At 38.2% G+C, this 23,094-nt stretch overlaps 1 protein-coding gene across 4 annotated transcripts in view; it reads left to right on the top strand.

Annotated features, from left to right (window-relative positions):
* BICC1 (BicC family RNA binding protein 1) overlaps nt 1–23,094 on the top strand; it is a 309,108-nt gene that overhangs the window by 97,136 nt on the left and 188,878 nt on the right. For all 4 annotated transcript variants that reach the window (XR_009053881.1, XM_057736127.1, XM_057736126.1 and 1 more), the window contains exon 2: nt 5,720–5,766. Coding sequence is in view for 3 of the 4 variants with exons in the window: in XM_057736127.1 (XP_057592110.1) it covers nt 5,720–5,766 (47 nt within the window). In the remaining variant the exon portion in view is untranslated. The remainder of the gene's footprint in view (nt 1–5,719; nt 5,767–23,094) is intronic.

Below are 23,094 nucleotides of genomic sequence, written 5' to 3'. Positions count from 1 at the left end.
AGTCAATTCTCAGAGCTTTGCATGCCAGTCTAGAGTGTTAGCAATGATTCCTGGGACTTTCCTGGTTGCACAGTGGTTAAGACTCTGTGTTCCGAATGCATGGCACCCAGGTTCGATCCCTGGCCAGAGAAGTACTACCATATGCATGCCACAATTAAGAGTTCACATGCCATGACTAAGGAGCCCATGAACTGCAACTAAGGAGGCTGCTTGCTGCAACTAAGATCCAGTGCAACCAAATAAAGAAATAAATATTAAAAAAAAAAAAGAAATGATTGCTGAACATAAAAATTCTCTGAGAGTGTATAATAGAAACCACATCTTTTACATCTTTTGCTGATTCTTCTTTCAGTAGAGGAGTTGTAGGGGAGTTTTCTGAAAACAGTAATATACAAATAAAATATATGGTATAGCTCTTTTAGCATATAGATTACATCATAATGTGAAAAAAATGTTAAACTAACAGTTTTAAAAAATTGTTGGTAAAATATTTTTGCAGGAGAATCAGACTAGCTAAATGGTAACATTTCAAATGAACTTTAAGGTGCAGCAGCCTTCTTAGTTGCAAATGTGCTACAGTTGGGTTGTGTGAAAAAAAAAAAAGGGAGGAATGCCCTGAATCTTTATAGATTGGGAGAATTATTTTTCAATTATTTTTTGTAATTTGAAGTTTTTTTTTTTCTTGCTCAAATTCCATAAAGGTGAAAAAAAACACATTGCTTTTCAAAGGAATGTTTAAAGATATTCTATACTATATTTTAAGTATGAAGTACATAGCTCTTGTGTTTTTAGATTTGGCTCTGTAAAGAAAGCATCAGATGTTATGGAAAAGCATTTCAGAATGAAAAGGATATTTAAATAAGTTTCCATATGCCCTATGAAGAATTGAAAATCGAGCTTCCCCCCCCACCTTTAATTCAGTAATTAACTAGATTTTCCCTGTAGTTTGGGAGGACTGTAATAGTTTACACCTGTTTCAACTTTTGCTGTTTTTATTGGCCGGGGCTTTTGCCATCCCATATTTCTTATGAAGCAAAAATATGAAATAAAATAGGGCAAAGCATTGGAGAAATTATAATAAACATAAAAAATGAATTGTTCAGCTTAAAATCTGAAATGCTTTACCTGCACAATCCATGAAGCCATGTTTCAGTAGTATTGAAGTAATTTCTTCCTGGAGTTCTGTGTCATGAAAATAAAGATAATTGCTTTCATTGGCAGGAATAATGCAGGGTTTTTACAATCAAACAATTAACTTTTGAAACATCAAGCAGAAGTCATATTGTAAAGTAAGTTAGAAAAAGCCTGCTAAATCATTATGTGTGTGTTCATATTACTGTGAGTAAAAAAGATGAGAGTGTATCAGTGTATAAGAATGTGAAGGCTCGGTAGAACTGTTCTACCACAGAATACAATCAGACTTCAAAGGTCAGGGAACACCGTGATATTGAGTATGGGTTGGCTCATTCCACAGGCAATGTTTCCCCCTGCAAACATAATGAAAAGAAAACCATTGGGTCAGGATATTATCATACCTCCTATTTTTTCTTGCAATCTAACTCTCAAATGGTCTCTCTGGAAGCACCCTTTCTTCTTTAGTCCTCACTGTATCTCCCAGCTCTAGTGGTGGGTTAAGCGTAAAATGACTAGCTTTTTAGTGTGTCATCCAGAATAAGAACTGCTAAATTAAATTTCTAAGACATTTAATTTGGATAGAGTTGTGACTGTGAAAAGATCTTTGGGAAGGTTGTCTCTAAAACTGAATTTTAATTGTCTTTTTTTAAAATTAATTTTTATTGGAGTATAGTTGGTTTACAGTGTTAGTTTCTGCTGTTCAGCAAAATGAATCACTTATATATATATATTTATACATTCTTTTTTAGATTCCATTCCTATATAGGTCATTACGGAGTATCGAGTAGAGCTCCCTGTGCTATACAGTAGGTCCTTATTAGTTATCTATTTTATATATAGTAATGTGTATATGTCAGTCCCAATCTCCCAGTTCTTCCCTCCCCCCCCTTTCCCGCTTGGTAACCGTAAGTTTGTTTTCTACATCTGTGACTATTTCTATTTTGTAAATAGGTTCATTTGTACCATTTTTAAAGATTCCACATATAAGTGATTTCATGACATTTGTCTTTCTGTGTCTGACTTACTTCACTCAATATGACAATCTCTAGGTCCATCCATTAATTCTGTCTTGATCTCACTCATTGGGTGGCTTTGAATATATGCTCGAAGGTTGTAAGTTGAATGAAGGCAGGCCCTTGCCTATTTTGAGTCAGCAGCATGGGCCTTAAATGTTTGTGAAATGAAAGAGTGAAACTCTTTTCTGGGTCTGTAGAATGAACATCTTATATGCCTAAGTTTATACTGAGAAAGAAATACTCCACAAACCTTCTCCATCCCAATGTCTCATTTCTTCAAGGGGAGTTGATATCTTAATACTGAGGAATTTAGAGTAAATTTGAGAAAGGAACTCCCAAATTTGAGCTCAGAAGGCTCCCTACTTGGGGAGGGCAGAGAGTACTTTTGGTGAAGTGTTGCTCTCCCTTGATTGACTTCTATGGCCTTGACAGCTTTGCTTGTGTGGAGTCAGTAAAAGTGATGCAGGTCATGCTCAAGGAACCCAAACTCCCAATGGTTTTTAAGGGGAAAATATGGGGGGAGGGCTGCAAAAGAGAAAAAAAAAAAAGTGATGCAGGAGACCCAGCAACCAGGGAGTGAGATAAGGATGCTCCCAGCAAAGGGCCAATGTCTGGGACTCACGATGGTTTGCACCTGAGACATGACTACCCAAGAATCTAACGAGAGGATTATACCAGGTCCTTTGTGGGCTTCGGAAATGGATACGTCTCAGGATTTAGGGGAGAATCAGGCTCAGATTTGGAGTTTCTTGTACATAAATACTTGGAATGAAAAAAGCCAAAGATTTTTGGTGCCATCAAATGTACCATCTCTGGCTCCCTCCCGCCTGTTCCCCCTCAGATCATAAGGTTGCTAAAGGTACAGGTTTCCGGTTAAGTTTTAGATGTTTTTCTGGGAACGTAATTATAATTTGGGTCTAACTAAGGCAGTCCCCCCTCTTTTATTCATCCAGGGATTGAAAGGGCATTCTATGAAGTTTGTTTAGCTGGACTTGGCATGAAGGGGCATTTCAGGGTTGTGACATAATGCGTTTGTCATGAGCAAAATAAGTGTCTTAAAGGAAGTTTCTGTAATAAAACGTAATTATATCATGAAATTTAAACTGATGAATTTTAAGTTGTGAAGATGTTCTCTGTGGGTTAAAAGGGTTTTATCTGCCTTGCTTGATAGGCCTTTGAAAATACCTTTGATTCTAAAATTTCTTTTTAAAGAAGAGTATCCTTGATGTCACTAGAGTTTTTTCTCAATCTTTGTGCCCTGGTATGCAGTTTTCATTGCCAAGCAATTGTGTCATCGAGCAGGGGCGCCTTTAAGCTATTTTTGGCTTTAGAGATAAAGCCAGCCCAAGAGGTAGCTGAGTTGAAGTGCCCCCAAGGTATTTGTGTCCTTAGGTTTGGGTGCTGACCTTTTATCTTGCTGGCCCCTCTGGTTAGAACCAACCATGTTTGCCAGTTTATTTAGAAAGAGTGAGCTTTGCTTTTTTTTGTTGTTGTTGTTGAAAATTGCTTTTTATGTTCTTTCAGAAGCTTTACTGTTGGTATATTTCCGAGTTGGAGTGAAAATCATAATTTGTAGGGTTAACTATAAAAGAATCTATTTGTGGAAATATGTACCTCAAATGCTCACATTGGTTTCTGTGTTCAGTTCATGCTGTTGATGATGTATTTGTGCAAAAAGTAAAGTTAAAATGGCATTGGAATTATGTATTAGTTTCCTTTTGCTACTGTAACAAATCACCAGAAGTATAGTGGCTTACAACAACATTACATTTATTATCTTACAGTTCTGGGAGTCAAAAGTCAGAAATGTATTTCATAGGGCTATGTCAAGGTGTGGGCAGGGCTGCACTTCCTCCAGAGACTCTAGGGGAGAACCCACTTCCTTGCCTTTCCCAGCATCTGGAGGGCACCTGTATTTCTTGGCTTGTGGCCCCTTTTCCCACATTCAAAGCCAGCAGTGCAGCATCTCTGTATCTTTCTCCGCTCTGACCCTCTCCTTTTGCCAGCACATGCCCTTCTCTTCCTCTGCTTCCATTGTCACATTGCCTTCTTGGACTCTTCCTGCTCCCTTCTTCAAAGGTTTCCTTGTGATTAAAATGCGTCTACCTAGATAATTCAGGATACACTTCCCATGGCAAGATCCTTAATTTAATAATACCTGCAAAATGCCTTTTGCATATGTAAGGTAACATATTCATAGGTTCAGGGATTAGAACTTGACACCTTTGAGGGGCTGTTTAGCTGACCACACATTAGAATGCAGTTTTTAATTTTTTATTTGTTTTTAGCTCTTGTTTTCATACATTTCCCCAAACTGTCTTTGGAAATCACCGAGACATACTCTATGCTCTATTTTTAGATGAAAACATGTCAGTAAAAATACTCATTTTTACACAATTATAGAAAATATCATACATTTAACTGTGAAATTAAAGTTGGTGGCAAAAGAATTTAGACTTTAATGCTTACTGGCTTTTGAAGGCAGAGAGGATTTCTTTGAATTTTGAATTCTCTACTTAATGGAATGATCTGCAACACTTCTTGGGTCTTTAATAATTTTAGTGAATGCCCTTGTTACACACACATACACGCACGCATGTGCATGTAAGGGTAAGGCCCCTTGCTGGTATTGCCCAGTAGGTGTTTGGGGTACCACAGTCTTCCAGATTTCCATTCCCAGGAGTTCTTGCCCCAGCTTGTTTCTCTGTCCTGGCCAGGGAGGGACTCTTCCACCCTGTGCCTGAATCTGAGGACTGATGTTTGCCTTTGAAAGGTACAATTTGAGGTGGTTGCAATCACGATGCCATTAGCTCTTTGTTCCCCTGTTTCCTTTTAGTCCAACTTCCTGCCCCACTCCACAGATTAAAAAGAAATTGTTCACAGAACCATGAAAACTTTTGCGTGTAGAGAACTGGGCTTATCCTTTATTTGGCTACCATTTATATATGAAAATGATTGTTCAAATACAATGACCTTTAAATTAATCTCAGGTGAAATTTTGTTGTCTGTGGCCTTCACCGTGACTTTATAACTCTTGTTGTTTTGTGTCTCTCTTTGTAAATGTGAATAAAGGAGTGAGTTAAAGTAGTATGTGATGCCAGCTGAAATCCAAGTAGATTATATAGTCATTGCAAAGCATAAAACTGAAATAGCTCAGAGTAGGCCTTGTTGGATGAGCCATTGTTGAAAAGGCAGCCTCATGCCTGGGACTGATTACAGACAGGAAGTCCTCACAGCACTACAGCTGATTCTACTGGTAGTTGCATTTGTTCATGTATGTAGTTCCTTAACTGAAAAAACAAGATTACGTGTGAAAATAGAGACTTGTGAGGCTTTCAGACAGAAAAAGTTGTGCAAGGTTATCTAAACACATCTGATTGATTGGATTAGTGTTTTATTCTGTATCCATTTTGCATCACAGTTGAGGCCCGTCAACAGGCACTGAGCTTTGGGGGAGCAAGGCTGGCATCTTGTTTACCTTTATGTTCTCGTGCCTGACACTCGAGAGTGTTTGGAATACATAGGTTGAAAAACGAAACTATTTTAAATGTATACATTTTTATTTACAGCTGCTGCTGAAGGAAAAGGCAAAAGTGGGGAAGACTTTTTCCAGAAGGTAAGTAGCTTTTTACTTGTGCCTTGATGATAGTTAAGGAGAAATGTACCTGTCTCAGTAGCTCCAGTAGAAGCCCCTGAAAGCTCCCCTTCCAGGGAGTAAGTTTTAATAAGAAAGCTGGAGATGCTCCGGGCAAGGAAAGGGTGGTAGGCTGTTTGGGACATAGCCATTCAAAGGCGGCTGCTTCTGGGCACAGTTAATGAAGTTTTCCCTTGGAGGCAAGGAGGCGATGAGGGCTGCCAGATCTGCTGCCCAGATTATCTTCTTTACCGCCTGTTTCCTCCTTCCCCAAACACATACCTCACTAGGGGGCTGGAGAGAAGGAGTCCCTCACGACTGCTTCATTTTTGGTAAGCATGACCACCAGCGGGTAATAAAATCAACGAAAGATGCACCATTAGACCTGCTTGCTCACGACTGGTAAGCATGTCCATTCTGTCCCCTGCTGCCCTCTGGAAGTTCTTGAGTGAAGCCAGCCTGGCCAGTCATAAAGGGAAATAGGAGTGGAACTGATGGAAAATGATTTGAGATAGTGTGGAGAGCAGTTGGTTAGTTCCGGTTAGCTCTATCTTAAAAGAAGTGTTTTATGTAAGGGAAGATGTGTGTCTTTTCGAAGAAATTGACTCGCGTTCCCACTCTTCTTTCTTTTGTTCATTTGCATTTATTATATTTGTGTGTTTGTTGTTGGGGTCCAGGAAGCACGTGTAAATGCACCGTTTGTGCCAGAGTGAAATGCAGCAGCAATTATGGTTGAGGTTAAGTGTCTCTGTAGAGGGTCATCAGGCTTCTGGGAAACACCTGTGTGGCTTTTACAAGCCTCTTCATTCTCTTGCATTCTGTGTGATCTGGTTGTTTTGTTTTGTTTTGTTTTTTCATCTACTTTGTCATTCATCTGCATTCTCTTCCAAGGATATCAAAAGTGAATATTTTCAGAGCTGGTACTGGTATTGCCATTTCCTCATTCTGAAAATATTTGTTTACCACCTGCTGTGTGCAACACACTGGAAAGACCAAAATGAGCACGGCATAGTCCCTGCCCTAAAGGAATTAGTCTGGTGTTTAATAATATAGCCACCTAAATAGCAGGAAAGTCTGGGCCATAGAGGATTAAGCACTTGACTGGGACTTCAGGAGATTAAAAGGGACTTCTTGAGGTCTTTAGAAGAGTGGAAGTTAGCCAAGTGGAGAGGTAGCCTTGGGTGGGTGGGAAGGGCATTCTAGGTGAAGAAACAGAATGGGAGAAGGCTCAGATGTGGAAGAATTCATGCAACATTCACACTTCAGACATTTGGCTGGCACACGATATCGGAGAGCTTCATAGTGCAAGGTGAGGTATACTGTCCTATATGATGAGGTATCTTCTTTGTATGGGTGGCGTTTCCTAAAGGGATTTAAATTTATTATTTTTTTAAAGAACTTTTTTTGAGATATAATTGACATACAGTGAACTACATATATTTAAAGTGTACAATTTGATATTTTTTTCTTATTAGTAATATATATATGGCAGTCCCAATGTCCCAATTCATCCCACCCCATCCCCCTCCTCTCTCCCCCCCTCCCCCCACTTCCCCCGCTTGGTGTCCATATGTTTGTTGTCTACATCTGTGTCTCTATTTCTGCCTTGCAAACTGGTTGCTTTGTACCATTTTTCTATATTCCGCATATATGTGTTAATATATATATTTGTTTTTCTCTTTATGACTTAACTTCACTCTGTATGACTCTAGGTCCATCCATGTCTCTACAAATGTCCCAGTGTTGTTCCCTTTTATGGCTGAGTAATATTCTGCTGTATATATGTACCACATCTTTTTTATCCATTCATCTGTTGATGGACATTTAGGTTGCTTCCATGACCTGGCTATTGTAAATAGTGCTGCAGTGAACATTGGGGTGCATGTGTTTTTTTGAATTATGGTTTTCTCTGGGTATATGCCCAGGAGTGGGATTGCTGGGTCATATGGTAATTCCATTTTTAGCTTTTCAAGGAACCTCCATACTTTTCTCCATAGTGGCTGCATCAATTTACATTCCCAACAACAGTGCAAGAGAGTTCCCTTTTCTCTACACCCTCTCCAGCATTTATAAGGGATTTAAATTTAAAAAATTTAGAAGTTCTGTGCTGGCCAAATAGAATGTGCCAGACCATAGTTTTCCACCCCTGCTTTTTAGGCTCAGGCTGTTTAAGTTTATTTACTACATCTGAATCCCCCTGCCTTGGCATTATCTGACATTGGTTCATGTCCAGCTGGTCTCAATACTTGGGCATTTCAGAATACTCTGCTTTTAGCTGGGGCAAGCTTGCCACGAGGCAAAGAAAAGAGAAGACAAATAGCAGAAAGCACAGACTTGCCTTGGGTTGGCTGTGATGGTACAAATTAGGTGCAATCTATGGAAGGATTGTTTTTGTTTTGTTTTATTTTTTAAATTCCTTTTTAACTTGCAAAGAGTTGTAAAAAGCAGACTGTTCAGCTTTGTGTGACTCAGACATTTTAAAACCTGAATCGAAATACGGCATATGTGATCATAAAGGACTTTCATTCTTAGAAGATTTGCTAATATTTATCGCTCTTTGCGGAGCCATACATACATTCCAGCAGTTTAAATGGAAACACATGTTTGAATCCAGGAACATGTGTGCATCTCACAAACTGAGTTGGAATCACAGATTCCATTCTTGGTCACAGGTTAATGAGGTCTCTGAGTAACTAAATGGAGTATTTTTTAATCTCCTCATTTTCTTCTTTAGTTCAGTAAAGTGTCTTCCTGATTAACACGTGTCCATATAGGATTTGGATACTTACCCTGGAAAAAACCCTGTAACTTAAAAAAGGCAAACATCCCCAATTTCAGAAAAGTAAGTTTCAGTGTTTTGACCAGACAGAAGTAGACATTACGGTTGGTCTACAGTAGAATGAAGAAACAGAGAAGGATTAAATTGTCCTCCAGGAACTTTATTCTAGTCACATATCTTCCATTTAAAATAGAGGCATTTTGGGAAACATTTGGGAACAAAAAATAAACCACATTGCTGGTCATTAGCATGTTTGAAAAAATGCTTTTCCTTTCCCAGGGAAATGCAAATATGAAGGTTATATGCTTATTATTAGAATGTATTTTGGTTGTTTACTGTGGGCTATGTATCACGAACCAAAATTAAAATCTCTCTACTCTTTGAGTTGAGTCTAACATTTATCTATCCTGACTTTAAAAACATATAAGTCTGGAAGAATACCTCCTGGATTCATACTGGTTCTTCCCAAGGAGAGGATTGGAGGAGGAAGATAAGACTTGTATATGTTACTTTAGTTTTTTTGGACCACCAGAATATATGTAAAATCATGACAGTATGATTATAGTAATTATTTTCATTAGTCATTTTTGAAATTGAAAAAATAAAACTTTAAATATCTTTAAGAGTAAAAATGGGTAGATTTCTACAAAGGGTTGAAATTGTAGTTTAACAACTCCTGGGATCATCAAATATATTGCATCAAATTTGGAGCTGTAATTTGTGGTTGTTCAGTTTATTATACACTTAAACTTCTCCCACAGGGTCACAGTTATTGTTTGTCTCAGAGATCTCCCTGGTTTTCTGTATACTGTTTTACTGTATGTGTTTAAAGTGTTTTATTTCCACTGATATTCTGTTAGGGTAAAAGACTAACCTGTTTTAGCCGATAACGCCAACAATATCTTGCCTTAAAGAACAGTTATTTATTTCACTCTCAGGTAACAGTCTAAGGAGAATATTCCAGCGTAGTGGGTGGCGTTGTCCCATGCCATCAGTTAGAGACCCAGTTCCTTTCTAAGACAGATCTCTGCTGTTCTGTAAGGCACGAATCTCATCTTTATGGTTGAAGCTGGGTCATCACCATGACCAGATGTGAGCTGGTGAGAAAGAGGAAGCGTGCCACGGTCTTCAGGCCCAGGCCTGCGTCTGGCATGTGTCATTTGTTCTCACATTCTGTTGGAGAAAACTCATTTATGTGGCTTTATGTAACTGCAGTCATAGGGTGGGAGGAGGAGCATTTGAAGGAAATACTGATTTTGCAAGTGCTATCTACCAAAAGACAGATTGTTAAGAAAAAAATGAATGTGGTAAGAGGGTAATGTCTCTGTGTGTTGTGCTTTGAAACCTTTTGTATAATTTTTTGGGGCTGCTGTAAAAAACGTACCACAAATGGAGTGGCTTACACAATAAAAATGGGTTGTCTCACAGATGTGGAGGCTAGAAGTCCAGGATCAAGATATGGACGGGGTTGGTTGCTCCTGCAGCTGTGAGAGAGAATCTGGTCCACGCCTCTCTCCTGGCTCCTGGAGGTTTGCTTGCCAGCCTTGGTGTTCCTGGCCTGTAGAAGCATTGCCCCAATCTCTGCCTTCTTCACATGGCGTTCTCCCTGCATGTGTCTCGCTGTGTGCAACATCCTCTTTTTATAAGGACCCTGGTCCTGTTGTATTAGGGCTCACACTGATGATTTCATCTCACTAATTACATCTGCAGTGACCCCATTTCCAAATAAGGTCGCATTTAAGGTACTGGTGGTTAGGATTTCAACATGTGAATTTGGGGGGACAGAATTCAACCTATTAATATAATATTGATACCTTTTAATAGAGGAGATGATTTTGTAGAACATTTACTATAATTAGAAAAATTTGGTAAATGGTAAATGTTATTTATCATGTTTTAATGTTCCATTTGATCTATAGATTGTAACTTCCTAGTTATGTATACTAAATCTTTTTTTCTTTTTTTATAGCAAGTCATTTTTAGGTTGTCTATAACAAATACATAATTAACATGCAAGAAAGAGAAAAAAATCTATTTAGTCATCCGACCTTTGAAGGAGAACTACTATTTATATACCCTTAAGTCCTTTTTTCTATGTATATTAAAAATGTAAAGTGCTTTTTCATATTCTGTGATTGGCTGATGAGATTACAAATTAGACTGTTTGTATTGGATACATCCCAAATGTTTTTCTATGTTAAAACTTTGCAAGTTCTCCAGTAATTGTACTTTTTATTCTTTGGTGCTAACTATGCTTATAAAAGGAGGGAATGGATACAACTATCACCATTCTCTCTAGTTCTTTGTCCACTTCTCATGGCAACTTTAATTGAAACACATGGAAATGATTTGCCAGGAGTTTTACAGTTCTTTGGGCAGTTGTTCATGGCTTACTCACTGTCTGTCCTGTTTCCTTTAATCAGTTCTTTTTTTTCTTGGATCTTGGAGGGGAAAATGGGGAGATCTTGGAGGGGAAAATGTGTAACAGTGTTTTAGGTGGGGATGAGTGAAGTGATTGTATTACAAATGTGATTCATCAAAGCAAAATGCTTTAGGAATCTTGAATCCCAGTGGCTGAAGAAGAGAAAATCCAGTCAGCATCATAATTGATGAAAGCCGTTTTCCATCACGTTGGGTTATAGACATTGTTTCTCCACATATTTTAAATGTAGGGACATTTTATACCCTTAACCTATGTCAGTTTAGAAAACTGACCTATAAACTGCGATTTTTCAGAGGGCTTATCACTAAGACTAATATAAATAAGGAACTGTTTGATGGTTTTGTGATATATTTTTATTACCCTCACACTCATCTTTTTAGGCAGGTAGAGTAGTTTTGTCCTTTTGAGACTGGAAAGTAGCAAGTGTTGTCTTCTGGGGTAGATTGTTTGGAGGAATATCGGGCTCCCTTTGTAGCTCAAAATGAGTGCGTTAGGTGGTCTTGGGTGGAGACCACTTGAATCTTTTTATTGGTTGAGGGGTGGGGAGGCAGAAATCTCTAGGTGACAATTGCTTCTGCTTTCTCCACTGGCCATTGTTTTGTATAGGTTGGATAAATCATAGTCCTCTGGTCATAGAAATAAGTTTTGATTAAATTATTTAAAGGTGAATTCACTTAATTATAGCCCATGATATACTTTCTCTAACACTGAGTCTTTATGCTTAAACATTTAAAATCAAATTTGATTTAAATGAAATTAGGATATTTAAAGTTTTAATCTCAGTGTGTGTTTCTATAGGTAATATATTCACGTGGTTCACAATTCAAACATTCCACAAGGATGTGTATATACAGTGAAGAATATTTGATGTCACAGTTCTGAAGATGGGCTGAAGAGGCTGCAGAATGACAGTGTTGATTTTGATTCCACACTTAAAGATTGTCACTAATGGATGTCATCACGAATGGACAGTTAGGCCTTAAAGCTGACATTCAGGGACCCTGAGTTCTTATTCCTGCATTTTTTTTTTTATTTTTTTTATTTTTTATTTTTTTTTGGCACACGGGCTTAGTTGCTCCGTGGCATGTGGGATCTTCCTGGAGCTGGGATCGAACCTGTGACCTCTGCATTGTCAGGCGGATTCTTAACCACTGCGCCACCTAGGAAGCCCCCTGAGTTCTTATTCCTGATGACAGCATTATGACCTTGAGTGTAAGTTTCATTGAGAGAGTCTGTAATCACCATTTTCTCCTACAACTGGCTAAATAGGGATAACTAGCACATAGGGGACTTAGAAAAAAGGAATAACACCCCCCCCCCCAAAAAAAAAAAAACAGGTTATCTGGTCATCTTTTAATTAATTTTTAAATTAATTATATTTATTTTTAAAATTCATTTTTATTGGGGTATAGTTGATTTACAATGTTATGTTAGTTTCAGGTGTACAGCAAAGTGAATCAGCTATACATATACATATATCTACTCTTTTTTGATTCTTTTCCCATATGGTCATCTTTTAGAAAGTTGTTAAAGGTAAGAATCTGTCCTATTTTTATAACTTATAATTTGCTCTACATCTTCCATCAGAGTCTAGCAGATAAGAGTTCATGAGAAAAGATTAAGAAAGAGACTGTCTTGAAAACTTCCTGCTTCCTTATTTGGGTCTTCTTTAGACTACTCCTCTTCCTCCCCTGCTGAGGAGGAGACCCTCTCAGATGTATTACCTTAACGGAGAGGAAAAGTGCAATATTGTACGGACAGCAGTATCAGCCATCATATTTTGGAGTGTTTTCAGCTTTACAGTTTATATTCCAGCACTCAAAACTCAGGGTCAAGTTTTGACAAAAGAGGTATTTAGTCATACTACATACTAAGATATTGTTTCTTCTGTCTTAGATGGTCAGAGTAAATCACACCAATTCCTGACAGTCCAAACATGAGCTAAGAAGTCCTAATAAATATGTACCTACATTTAATAGGAATTAAATGTAACTTTTGTGATCAGCTTTTGGTTTGCAGAGAGTCAGGAATTCTGATATAAAAGGGCCATTTCTGCTCACTGTGCATTATGGCCAATCGATGTGATAAATATGATTAATAAAAATTATCCAGAATATGGATGTGACAGGGTGGGTGGGTGGGTGTGACACGTACAGTGTGAAAGAAATATTATGAAACATGTGTTTTTATTACTTTGAAAAGAGATGTGGGCTGATAAAGTTGTATGTTACTAAGTTAGCCATAACTGGTCTTTTTTTGTTTGTTTGTTTGTTTTTTTGGCACACGGGCTTAGTTGCTCCGTGGCATGTGGGATATTCCTGGAGCAGGGATCGAACCTGTGTCCCCTGCATTGGCAGGCGGATTCTTAACCACTGCGCCACCTAGGAAGCCCCATAACTGGTCTTTTAACCACTGCTTCATTTCTTTGCAAAATATACTGAAGACACGTTTTATAGTAATGGGGGCTTTTTAAACTTCATTTGTCTCCTGCATTCTTGATATTTCAGTACTTTAAGTCAGTCAGAGCTTTGTAGACAGGCCTGAAATTTTCTTGAATACTTGTTTCTTAGCACTTTGAAAGATATAAAACCACTTTTTAAGTACTAAATGTCATTATTTGCTTTTAAAATTTCCTATTCTTTGGATTTGAAATATTTTAGTTATGTCTTTTTTCTGTATATAAGTTGTATAATTTGTTACTGTCAAATATCAGTACTTCAGTGCAGTCAGGTTTTGGGGTTTGGGGCTTTTTGGTTTTGGTTTTTTTCTTTTTTTGGTTAACTGCAAAAATTGAGGGAAACAGCTATATAAACCAGTATTTCCCTTTGGAGCACATTTCCTAAGTGTAAATTTATCTTCCTCATTATGTTTACTTCAGCAAATGTTCAGTTTTATTTGCATTCTTTAAGAATGTATTTACTTGACGATAAAAGCAATTCAGATATATGTCTAAATATTAGGCAGAATTCAACCTATGATTTTAACATTTCCTTGGATAATCCATAGAATGAGTAATTCAAGTACAGATAATGAGAGCTGGCAGTATATTACAGTGATAATTTTCTGTTTTTCAGGAAAATAATGTAAAGCAAACTTCTCTTACTTTTTTTCTTTTTATTACAATGACCAACTTTTGGTATTTCGTTGTTATTGAGATCTATTTTTAGAATAAAATTTTGATCTTTAAGAAAAAAAAAAGAAAGAGACTGTTTTAAGTGATCTGCTCATTCTCTGTTCTTCTCGTCTTCTAAGTTCTGTCTTTGTGTTGATTCGAACATGAGGGGCCTGGGTGTCAAGCCCATATTCTCAAGCATGTTGTACAGTCACCTGTTGAGTTCTGTCATCATGTCAGGTACTTGGCTTTTCTTTCAGCAGTCATTTCGTACAACTGCTTTATGAAAACCACATTTGCTGTTTTCTTCCTCTTTCTACATCCATGGAAGTAGGGGCTGTCATTGGGATTCCTTTAAACTGTGTTTGATGGCAGTGAATATACGCTAATTGCTATTATGATTTTTAAAGTGAATAATAATAGTTAATTTAAATCAGTACCCTGTGAAAATTTAGTGATTATTGGTTAAAGTGTCCTTCTCCCCTCTTGAACCCAAACTCAAAGAATTGGATCATGTGGAAAATCAAATTGAGTTTATGATTGGATTATTGTGTAGGCTTTAAAAATCATGCTTTTTCAGTCAATGTTTAGTGACTTGGGAAATAGAGTATCATGTAAATGCAAAAGTCAGGACAAAAGGAGTATAATAGCTTGACTCAAATTTTGTTACATATATTTATGCCTAGAAACAATACTGGGGCAGAAATTATTCCAAAATGTTAAGTGTCTATCTCAGTGGTGAGATTAGAGTTGATTTGTATTCTTTCTCTATACTTATGCAGTGAATCCCTGTTATTTTTAAAACCAAGATTAATCATTACCACCACCTCATGGAGAGAAACAGATCATAATGGTTAAACTAGGTTGAGGTTGCCCATGAATGCCTAAATTATTGCCAATTTGTAGAACTAAAGTATTTTGTTGAAAGAAGTGTAAAAGGTCGTTTGGGTCTGCCTCCTGTGAAGTACTGAAATTCCTTCTGTATCACCTACCACAGGTATAAAGACAGTACAGGTCTCAGATATATATACAAGGCAGATCATTTTCAGTCAGCGCTGATTTTCAGAAAGTTGCCCCCTCTCTTTGATCCATGTGCTCTTTTTATTTTGCCAATTGGAGGTATAAAATTTTTTTGAAGATACTTTTTATAACATCTCTGTGTCTTCTTTTCTTCAGACTAAAGATATTTAGATTTTATTTGTCGTATGACTTAATTTTCAGACCCCTTACCATTCCGTTCACTCTTAGGAGCAAGATCAGTGTTACATTTTACGTGTGACAACAATATCTGGGTATAGGATTTTGGGTATAGCCTGATGAGTACAGTTATGGTGAGGCCATGATGTCCGTGATACAGATGTGATCCAGAAGTAGCTAAAGATTATATAATTTTCATGCACTGTAAACTCGTCACAGGCATAAGGAATCAGCATTTTTTTTTTGTGCCATTCTTTATCAAACTGTAGACGAATATTTGGCTCCAGTTGTCATTGCTAGGTACCTAATATAAATTAAGGATACTAGAATTGTGCCTGGCAGGTAAAGCCCACTTAGAGATAGCTCTCATTCTGTCTGTCACTCTAAATTCTTGACCTGACATTTGGCTTGGAGGCCATGTGGCAGTTAAGGTGGCCAGAACCTGCAAGTGTGGGAAGCATCCCTTTGAAAGAGTTCACCTGGTTCTGGGACTGTGTAGTCAGAAGTCCTGCGTGATTTTCTTTCTTTGTTATGGACTTCACAAAGTTACCTGGGAAAAGGACTCAGCCACAGCATGACAGCCCGTAAAAGGACGAGGCTGGTGCAGTGCCTTTTTGTGTGCCTCCAGTGAATGTGTGACATTTAGTAAAGAGCTTTAAGCTTTACTGCTTTAAAACGAATTTATAGAAGAATCAGTACATTTAAAAACTTGGTTGTTGGTGATGTCCTTTTCTTCTAGACAATGAATAGCCTTGAATTGATTTTATTTCAAGGTCAGATAGCCAGGTGGTGGCAGCCAGGACTTAAAGAGTGCTTTTCTGACTTTGACTATTGTTAATAAAATATACATTTATTTATTTATTTATTTATTATTTATTTATTGGCTGTGTTGGGTCTTCATTGCTGCCCAAGGGCTTTCTCTAGTTGTGGTGAGTGGGGGCTGCTCTTCATTGTGGTGCTCGGGCTCCTCATTTTGGTCACTTCTCTTGTTGCAGAGCATGGGCTCTAGGGGTGCAGGCTTCAGCAGTTGTGGCACACGGCTTAGTTGTTCCATGGCGTGTGGGATCTTCCTGGACCAGGGATCGAACCCATGTCCCCTGCATTGGCAGGCAGAGTGTTAACCACTGCGCCACCTAGGAAGTCCCAAATCATTTTCTTTAAGTTGGTGATTATCATGCCCTGTTGGGTGGACTCTGCTTCTGTAGTGAGAAAAGTTCTGTCGAAAGCTGTAAGTTCTGCTGAGTAGGGCTCTGAATTAGGGTCATTGTGATGCAATAGAGGGACAGCCAAAGGGCTGAAGCAAATTAATACAGTAAAATAAATGGTATGAATTTTGTAGTCCTTTATATTTTGTTTAAACCGATTTCAAAATCATATTAAGATTGGTTGTTCTGAAGTTTGTACCTGATATTTCACTATTTTATTTTATCCAGGAGACTTATAGTAATGGCTTATTGTCATCCCATGAATCAGTCCTTTCTTCAATTTAGGAACTCTTTCTGTTTTTTTGAGGAACAGCCTTTTGCTTGATGTGTTTAAAATTTTCCATTTTATTTAGACAAGATAGATTGCTTTAGAATTTGGCCTTTGGTTAATTCAGCTCTTATGTTTTGTCTCTGAATAGTACTTTTAAATTTATGGGCTTTCTCATTTATGGGATGATATGCTTGCATTTCCAATAACCCTCCCATGAAAAAAGGAGAGGAGCAAGCTCTGTTTTGTATCGCCTGTTTACCAGCTCTTCCATCCATAGCTGACAGGCCTGGGTGTGGCACCAGACCCAGTGATGAACCATCTAGAGACACCGGCCACGACCTGTGTGACTGGCTCTGAAAACTCATTGAGCGAGACTTGTCTCTAACAAATTGGGGGAAGTAAGACCTAGAGTGGTATTGGGAACATAGAGGGAGAGGTCTTGATGTCGGGTGGGGTGGGGGAGAAGCCAGGGGTGACCGTGTGGGCTTATGGGAGAACGCTGGGGTTACAGGGAGGAGAAGCTGCAAGTCAGCAAAAGAAACGCATCCACAGAAGGGAACATGGAACCAAAGAGAGAGAGAGAGAGAGAGAGAGAGAGAGAGAGAGAAGCAGATATGCCAGAAATAAGTGATGCCTCTGGGGGGAGCTGGCAGTTTGTGATGCTTCTCAAGTTTGGATCAATAGGTGCTTTTGCAAACTTCTTCCCTTCTCTTGGTGTACTTGAGAAGCTGTGTGTGTGTGTGTGTAGAATAGATTAACTCCTTGATGAGTATCTCAAATTAAGTTATATCGTTAAAGGAGCAGTGTTCTGTAGATAAGACATAGGACATTCTCCCAAAACGGGTCATTAATGTATGTATATAGAAGCACGTATATATATATATGAATTCTGTTAGAGAGAGTGTTCATCACATACTGATATGGTATATGTTCATGTTTTACAACACATACCACAGTGTATTGTAAAACATGAACATATACCATACCAGTATGTGATGAACACTCTGTAAAACATGAAAATATTCCATACCAGTATGTGATGAACACTCTCTCTGGTGTCTGTGGTATTCTTATTCAGGGGGTGTTTCTTTTTGCTAGTCAGTTGCCAGCATTATTCAACGAAACATAAGGTCATAATGGTTGTTAATACCTTTGGTGGAAAAAGCTATGCTGTCTTTATTTTCCAAAAAGATTTTGTTGGGGGCTTTTATTGTACATTTTAGAATTTCCTCCTTCCCCTTGGACACTGACACTATTATTGCTTTCGTCAGTGTTAAACTTTCTGTGGGAAGTTTGCAGTCAGTCGTTGTGCAGAGGGGTTAGTACAGCATGCGGCATTTTCTGTTTTTCTGAGTAGTGGTTTGGGAGAACGCTTTGTTGCCCTTTGCCTCTTTAAGAAACATGAGCCTTGAATTAAATTATTAAATATCTTGAATGTTACTTTCTTATTTTGTATATTCCGCAGTCGTGACTTGTTCCAAACTAGTTCTTTTGCAGGTTTTTATTTCTTTGGAGGCAAATTCCTTCTTAAAAGGAGCTGCCTTCTGTCACTTTAAGTGGTGAAAAAATAGATTTCATTACCTTTTCCCCCCTTAGTGAAATCAAAATGATCTAGGAGAAGTGTATGTCTTTCCTTCCTTAGCATTTATTACTTTTAGTACTCTTGTTACTCTAGATTATCGTTCAGTCATTCAGATTTTCTGCTTTTTAATGGTTAATGTGATGATGATTGGGAATGAAGGAATTTAACCAGAGATGAAACTACAGGCAAATATATAGAGGCTTCTGTGTTTCCTTCTTGGTTTCCTTCGAGTTTACCATCAGTTACTTTTTTGAGAGAGGAAAAAAAAAAACAACCCAGCTTCAATTCCCATGTGGCTGTTTACTTTGCAGTTACCAAGAAACCTTAATCCCATGTGAATAAGAAAACTTTAAACTCAGTTAGCTTGGAGTTGTTTTCTTAAATAGAACGTCTTCCCGTTATATTTGTCTATGGGATTTTCCAAGACAATGGTCCAAATCCATGTGTGAGTCAGTAGGAGGTGCTGTTTGAGAAGCTTTGTGGTATGGTCCCTGAATCGGTAGGTTGGGAGAGCCTGACTATTTCCTGGTTTCAGCCAGTACGTTGAGAGGGAGTTATTAACAAAAATGAGGAAATGGTATATTTCAGTATTTATTTGGAATGTGGATGTTGTGCTTCTTCGCATTTGAGTACCACTGCGCTTCAGCATCCCTCTCACACATTGAAAATATGGTGTGCTTCCTCATACTCTGTCCATCAGGAAACTCTTCTGTTGTCTTCGAGTTTCATGGGAACACTAAGTAAGAAATGATTTCTACTTTCAAAGAGCTTTCAAGCAGAAGGGGAAGGATGCTTGTAAGAAAGGGTTAGAATGAATGATAAAGTACAGGCTTTACAAAGATGCTAAGGAGGCCATTCATGAGACACTTACTACCCTCTTTGTGAGCTAGACACTGTCCAGATTCAGGATTGTGGCAGGGAAAAGGTGGCCATCTGGTGCCTGTCCTCAAAGGGGTCACACTCTAAAGGAGAAGTGCCACAGAAGTGCCACCGAGTGTGGCGAGAGTGTGTAATAGAGGAAACAGGAGGAGTGATGTGTTCTACTCTGAGGAATCAGTGAAGGCTGCCCTCAGGAGAAAGCACTTGAGCAGGAATTTGAGGGAAAGGTAAAAAGCATATGACTGCTGTGTTGGGTTAGATTAGGTCAGGCTTTGTGGAAGAATTTCTGAGCAGAGAGCAGGGTTGAGATTCGGTTAAGATGTCTTCTAGACGTGTGATTCCATGACCTACATGTCTTAATGGAGCCAAGATGGAAAGGCATTCCTCACAGAAAGAACCAACTGAGTGCCTTTACAAAGGCAAAAAAAAAAAAAAGAGACACAGTGGAGAATGTTTTTCTGTCCTATGGCCTAGAAAACAAATGAGTTATAAGTAATATATATCATTATATCTGACCTAATTATTCAGATTCAAGTAGAAGGTTGAGAGAATGAGTAGATTTTGAAATCCAGATTAAATTTAGGAGATCGTACTGTCTGTATTCATTGTCTACTGAAAGAGGATGAGAATTAAAGATGATAGCCAGGATAACCAAACATTTTGTGTTACAGTTTGTTTTGCAGCTCCTGACTTCTTTGTAAGTGCTGAGTTTAGGGCTATATCATTACTTTTTTCTTCCCTCTACTTTCCTGGAGGAAAAACGTATTCCCAGGAAGATTAATTTTTAACTGTGCTTTGAAACATGAGTTCTCAACTGTTGTAATACCTTTGTTGCATTTTGGACGATAAAATTTCCAAGTTTGGAATGATGGCTATAAAATAAATAGCATCATTTAACTAAGTGCCGAAACTTCTATGATAGGCAGTTTTAAAAAACGTATTTTCCAGGAAGGCAGTTGAAAGTTTTGGCTTTGCAGTTTACTTCTGGCTGTGTTTTATGGGAATGAAACTAGAAATTCGGAGACCAATGATTCCAATTTGGCAAATAATAGAAAATTTGGTTCTATTTGTTCAAAATTAAAGCTTCTCCTAAAGAAATTGTTGGCTATCAACGATTTAGCATATTCTAGTATTAGCATTAAACCAAGATTATATAATGATGAACAAGTACAGAGAAGAGAAGGCCAAGAATATTCGAGATCCAGTATCATATGCAGAATAAATATAACCAATTCCCAATTTTTTGGGGGAAGATTTTCTAACAGAATTAAGTGGAATTCATACTCCCTTTCCCATTTCTCCAACTCTACCATTAACCATTTTATTTTTTTAATTAAAAAATTTTTTAAATTTTTTTCTCAGTGCATAGTGTGATTTTATTTTATTTTATTTTATTTTTTAATTGGAATATAATTGCATTACACTCTTGTACCAGTTTTTGAGGTACACCAAGTTCAATCATCTGTATTTATTTAGAGTCGGTAAATTCTTAATCTATAGCAGTATTCTTTTTATTTTATTTTATTTTATTTTAATTTTTTAATAAAATTTATTTTTTATTATTTATTGGCTGTGTTGGGTCTTCGTTGCTGCGTGTAGGCTTTCTCTAGTTGCGGTGAGCAGGGGCTACTCTTTTTGTTGCAGTGTGCAGGCTTCTCATTGCAGTGGCTTCTCTTGTTGTGGAACACGGGCTCCAGGCTTACGGGCTTCAGTAGTTGTGGCACGTGGGCTCAGTAGTTGTGGCTTGCAGGCTCTAGAGCACAGGCTCAGTAGTCGTGGCACACGAGCTTAGTTGCTCCCCAGCATGTGGGATCCTCCTGGCCCAGGGCTCGAACCGGTGTCCTCTGCATTGGCAGGCAGATTCTTAACCACTACAGCAGTATTCTTAACCCTCATTGGTGTAGATTTGCCTGAGGACCTTTTAAAAACTATTGATGCCCAAACTAGAGATTCTGATTTAATTCTTCTGGAAGTACAGCTTGAGCATTAATATTTTTTAAACTGTCCAAGTGACTTAAATATGCAGCCAGGTTTGGGAATCATTGATAAAGCATGTGGGCAAGTGCAGAGAGAAATTCTAAATTTGTGTTGGTCTCTAACGCAGATTACAAGGAAGGAATTGTATGTATTTTGTGTGTGCTTGTATCAGTTATTAATGGATTTCACTTTCTGTTGAGTTTCATTCTCTTAGGACTAAATGTTCCATGGTATGATTTCTAAGAGGATATACTGTGCAGTACTAGTTCTGCATTATGTTAATAAATATTGTACTTCTTAAAGGTCCATGATTAGGTAAGTTTGAAGAATGCTGTTATATACAGTTAAAAAAGGTTCTTTCCTGCAGAAGCTAATACGTTAGCTATTTGCATTTTGTGAATATTAGAGGAATATATATTATGCAGCACTTCGTAATACTATTCAATCAATTCTTTTTCCTTTTGGTGACAAGATAGTCTGTAGAATTAAGCAATCAGTGAATTATTTAGAAATTCCCTTTTTTCCACTGACCAAGATTTGTGTTAGGGCTGGACATGATGCAGTTGTACAAAGGAGACTTTTTTTTTTCCTTTTATTTTCTTTTGGCTCCGTTGGGTCTTAGTTGCAGAACGCGGGATCTTCGTTGAGGCATGCGGGAACTTCCAGAGCAGCGCATGGGCTTCTCTCTAGTTGTGGCACGTGGGTTCCAGAGTGCGTGGGCTCTGCAGTTGGCAGCACGCAGGCTTTCTAGTCGAGGCCCGAGAGCTTAGAAGTTGTGGCACGTGGGTTTAGTTGCCCCGCAGCATGTGGGATCTTAGTTCCCCGACCAGGGATCGAACCTGCGTCCCTTGCATTGGAAGGTGGGTTCTTTACTACTGGACCACCACGGACATCCCAAAGGAGACTCTAAAAAAGTCTATTTCCTTAGTGAACCTCATGATAGGGGTAAGAGTGTAAATCATTTCAGAGTACACGGTTCTTTCCTAAAACACAACTATTATTTGATAATTGTGCTCAGAATTTCTTTAACATCACTCCAGTGCCTCCCAGGTAAAGCTAAATGTCTACCATTTGTCATTGAACGTTCATTGCAGTCTGGTTCCTTCCTGCTTATTGACCTCTGTCTCCCATTGCTCCTTAAACCAGTCTCCCTGGTATCAACTAGTGGGATCCCCAAGCTGTGATCATTCCTGACTTTAAGAAGAGATTAAAAATATCTACCCACCTGGAAAGTCTTTTTCTCACCCTGATCTCTGACCCTCTCCAGTTGTATAGCTTGAAGTCCCACCATTCTGTGGCATGTTCCGGGCTGGCCCAGCCTCCCTGGACAGTTTTCATTTCTTTGTACGTTACACACCTGCATCACTCTGGATTTTATTAAAAAGTTAATTTTCTTGTGTTGTTGTTCAGTTCTTTGGAGTTGATAGACTTACAATCCAACTAGTTTCTGACTTCTGAATTGAGAGACTCAGTATTTTGGGCTTTAACCCGTTGCTCTGTGTACATGGCGGGGGCTAAGTAACTTCATAGAATCTTGTTATTGTGGGACTGAAAGGGACCTTAAGAGATTTTCTAGTTTAGCATGGAAATGAAGAAAGACCTCGAGAATTTAAGCCATTTGTCCAAGTCGTATAACTTTCTAATTGTTGAAGTTGGAGAGGAAACCCAAGTCACTGTTCTTTTCACTGCACTGACAATTCAGATCATTAAAAAGAAAATCCATGTGCTCTTTCAAGAAAAATTAAAATCTCATGTCCTTCTTTCTTGTTAATGGAAAATCACAGTAAATTAAATATCATTACTTAAAACAGATCATAGTAATGAAAATGTTGTCTTGTTCCCTACCCCCAAATTTTGATGCTTTG

The sequence above is a fragment of the Hippopotamus amphibius genome, chromosome 5 (assembly GCF_030028045.1).
Source record: "Hippopotamus amphibius kiboko isolate mHipAmp2 chromosome 5, mHipAmp2.hap2, whole genome shotgun sequence".
NCBI classification, from domain to species: domain Eukaryota; kingdom Metazoa; phylum Chordata; class Mammalia; order Artiodactyla; family Hippopotamidae; genus Hippopotamus; species Hippopotamus amphibius.
Note: the sequence above shows the minus strand (reverse complement) of the source record. Positions and strands in the feature narration are given on the sequence as shown.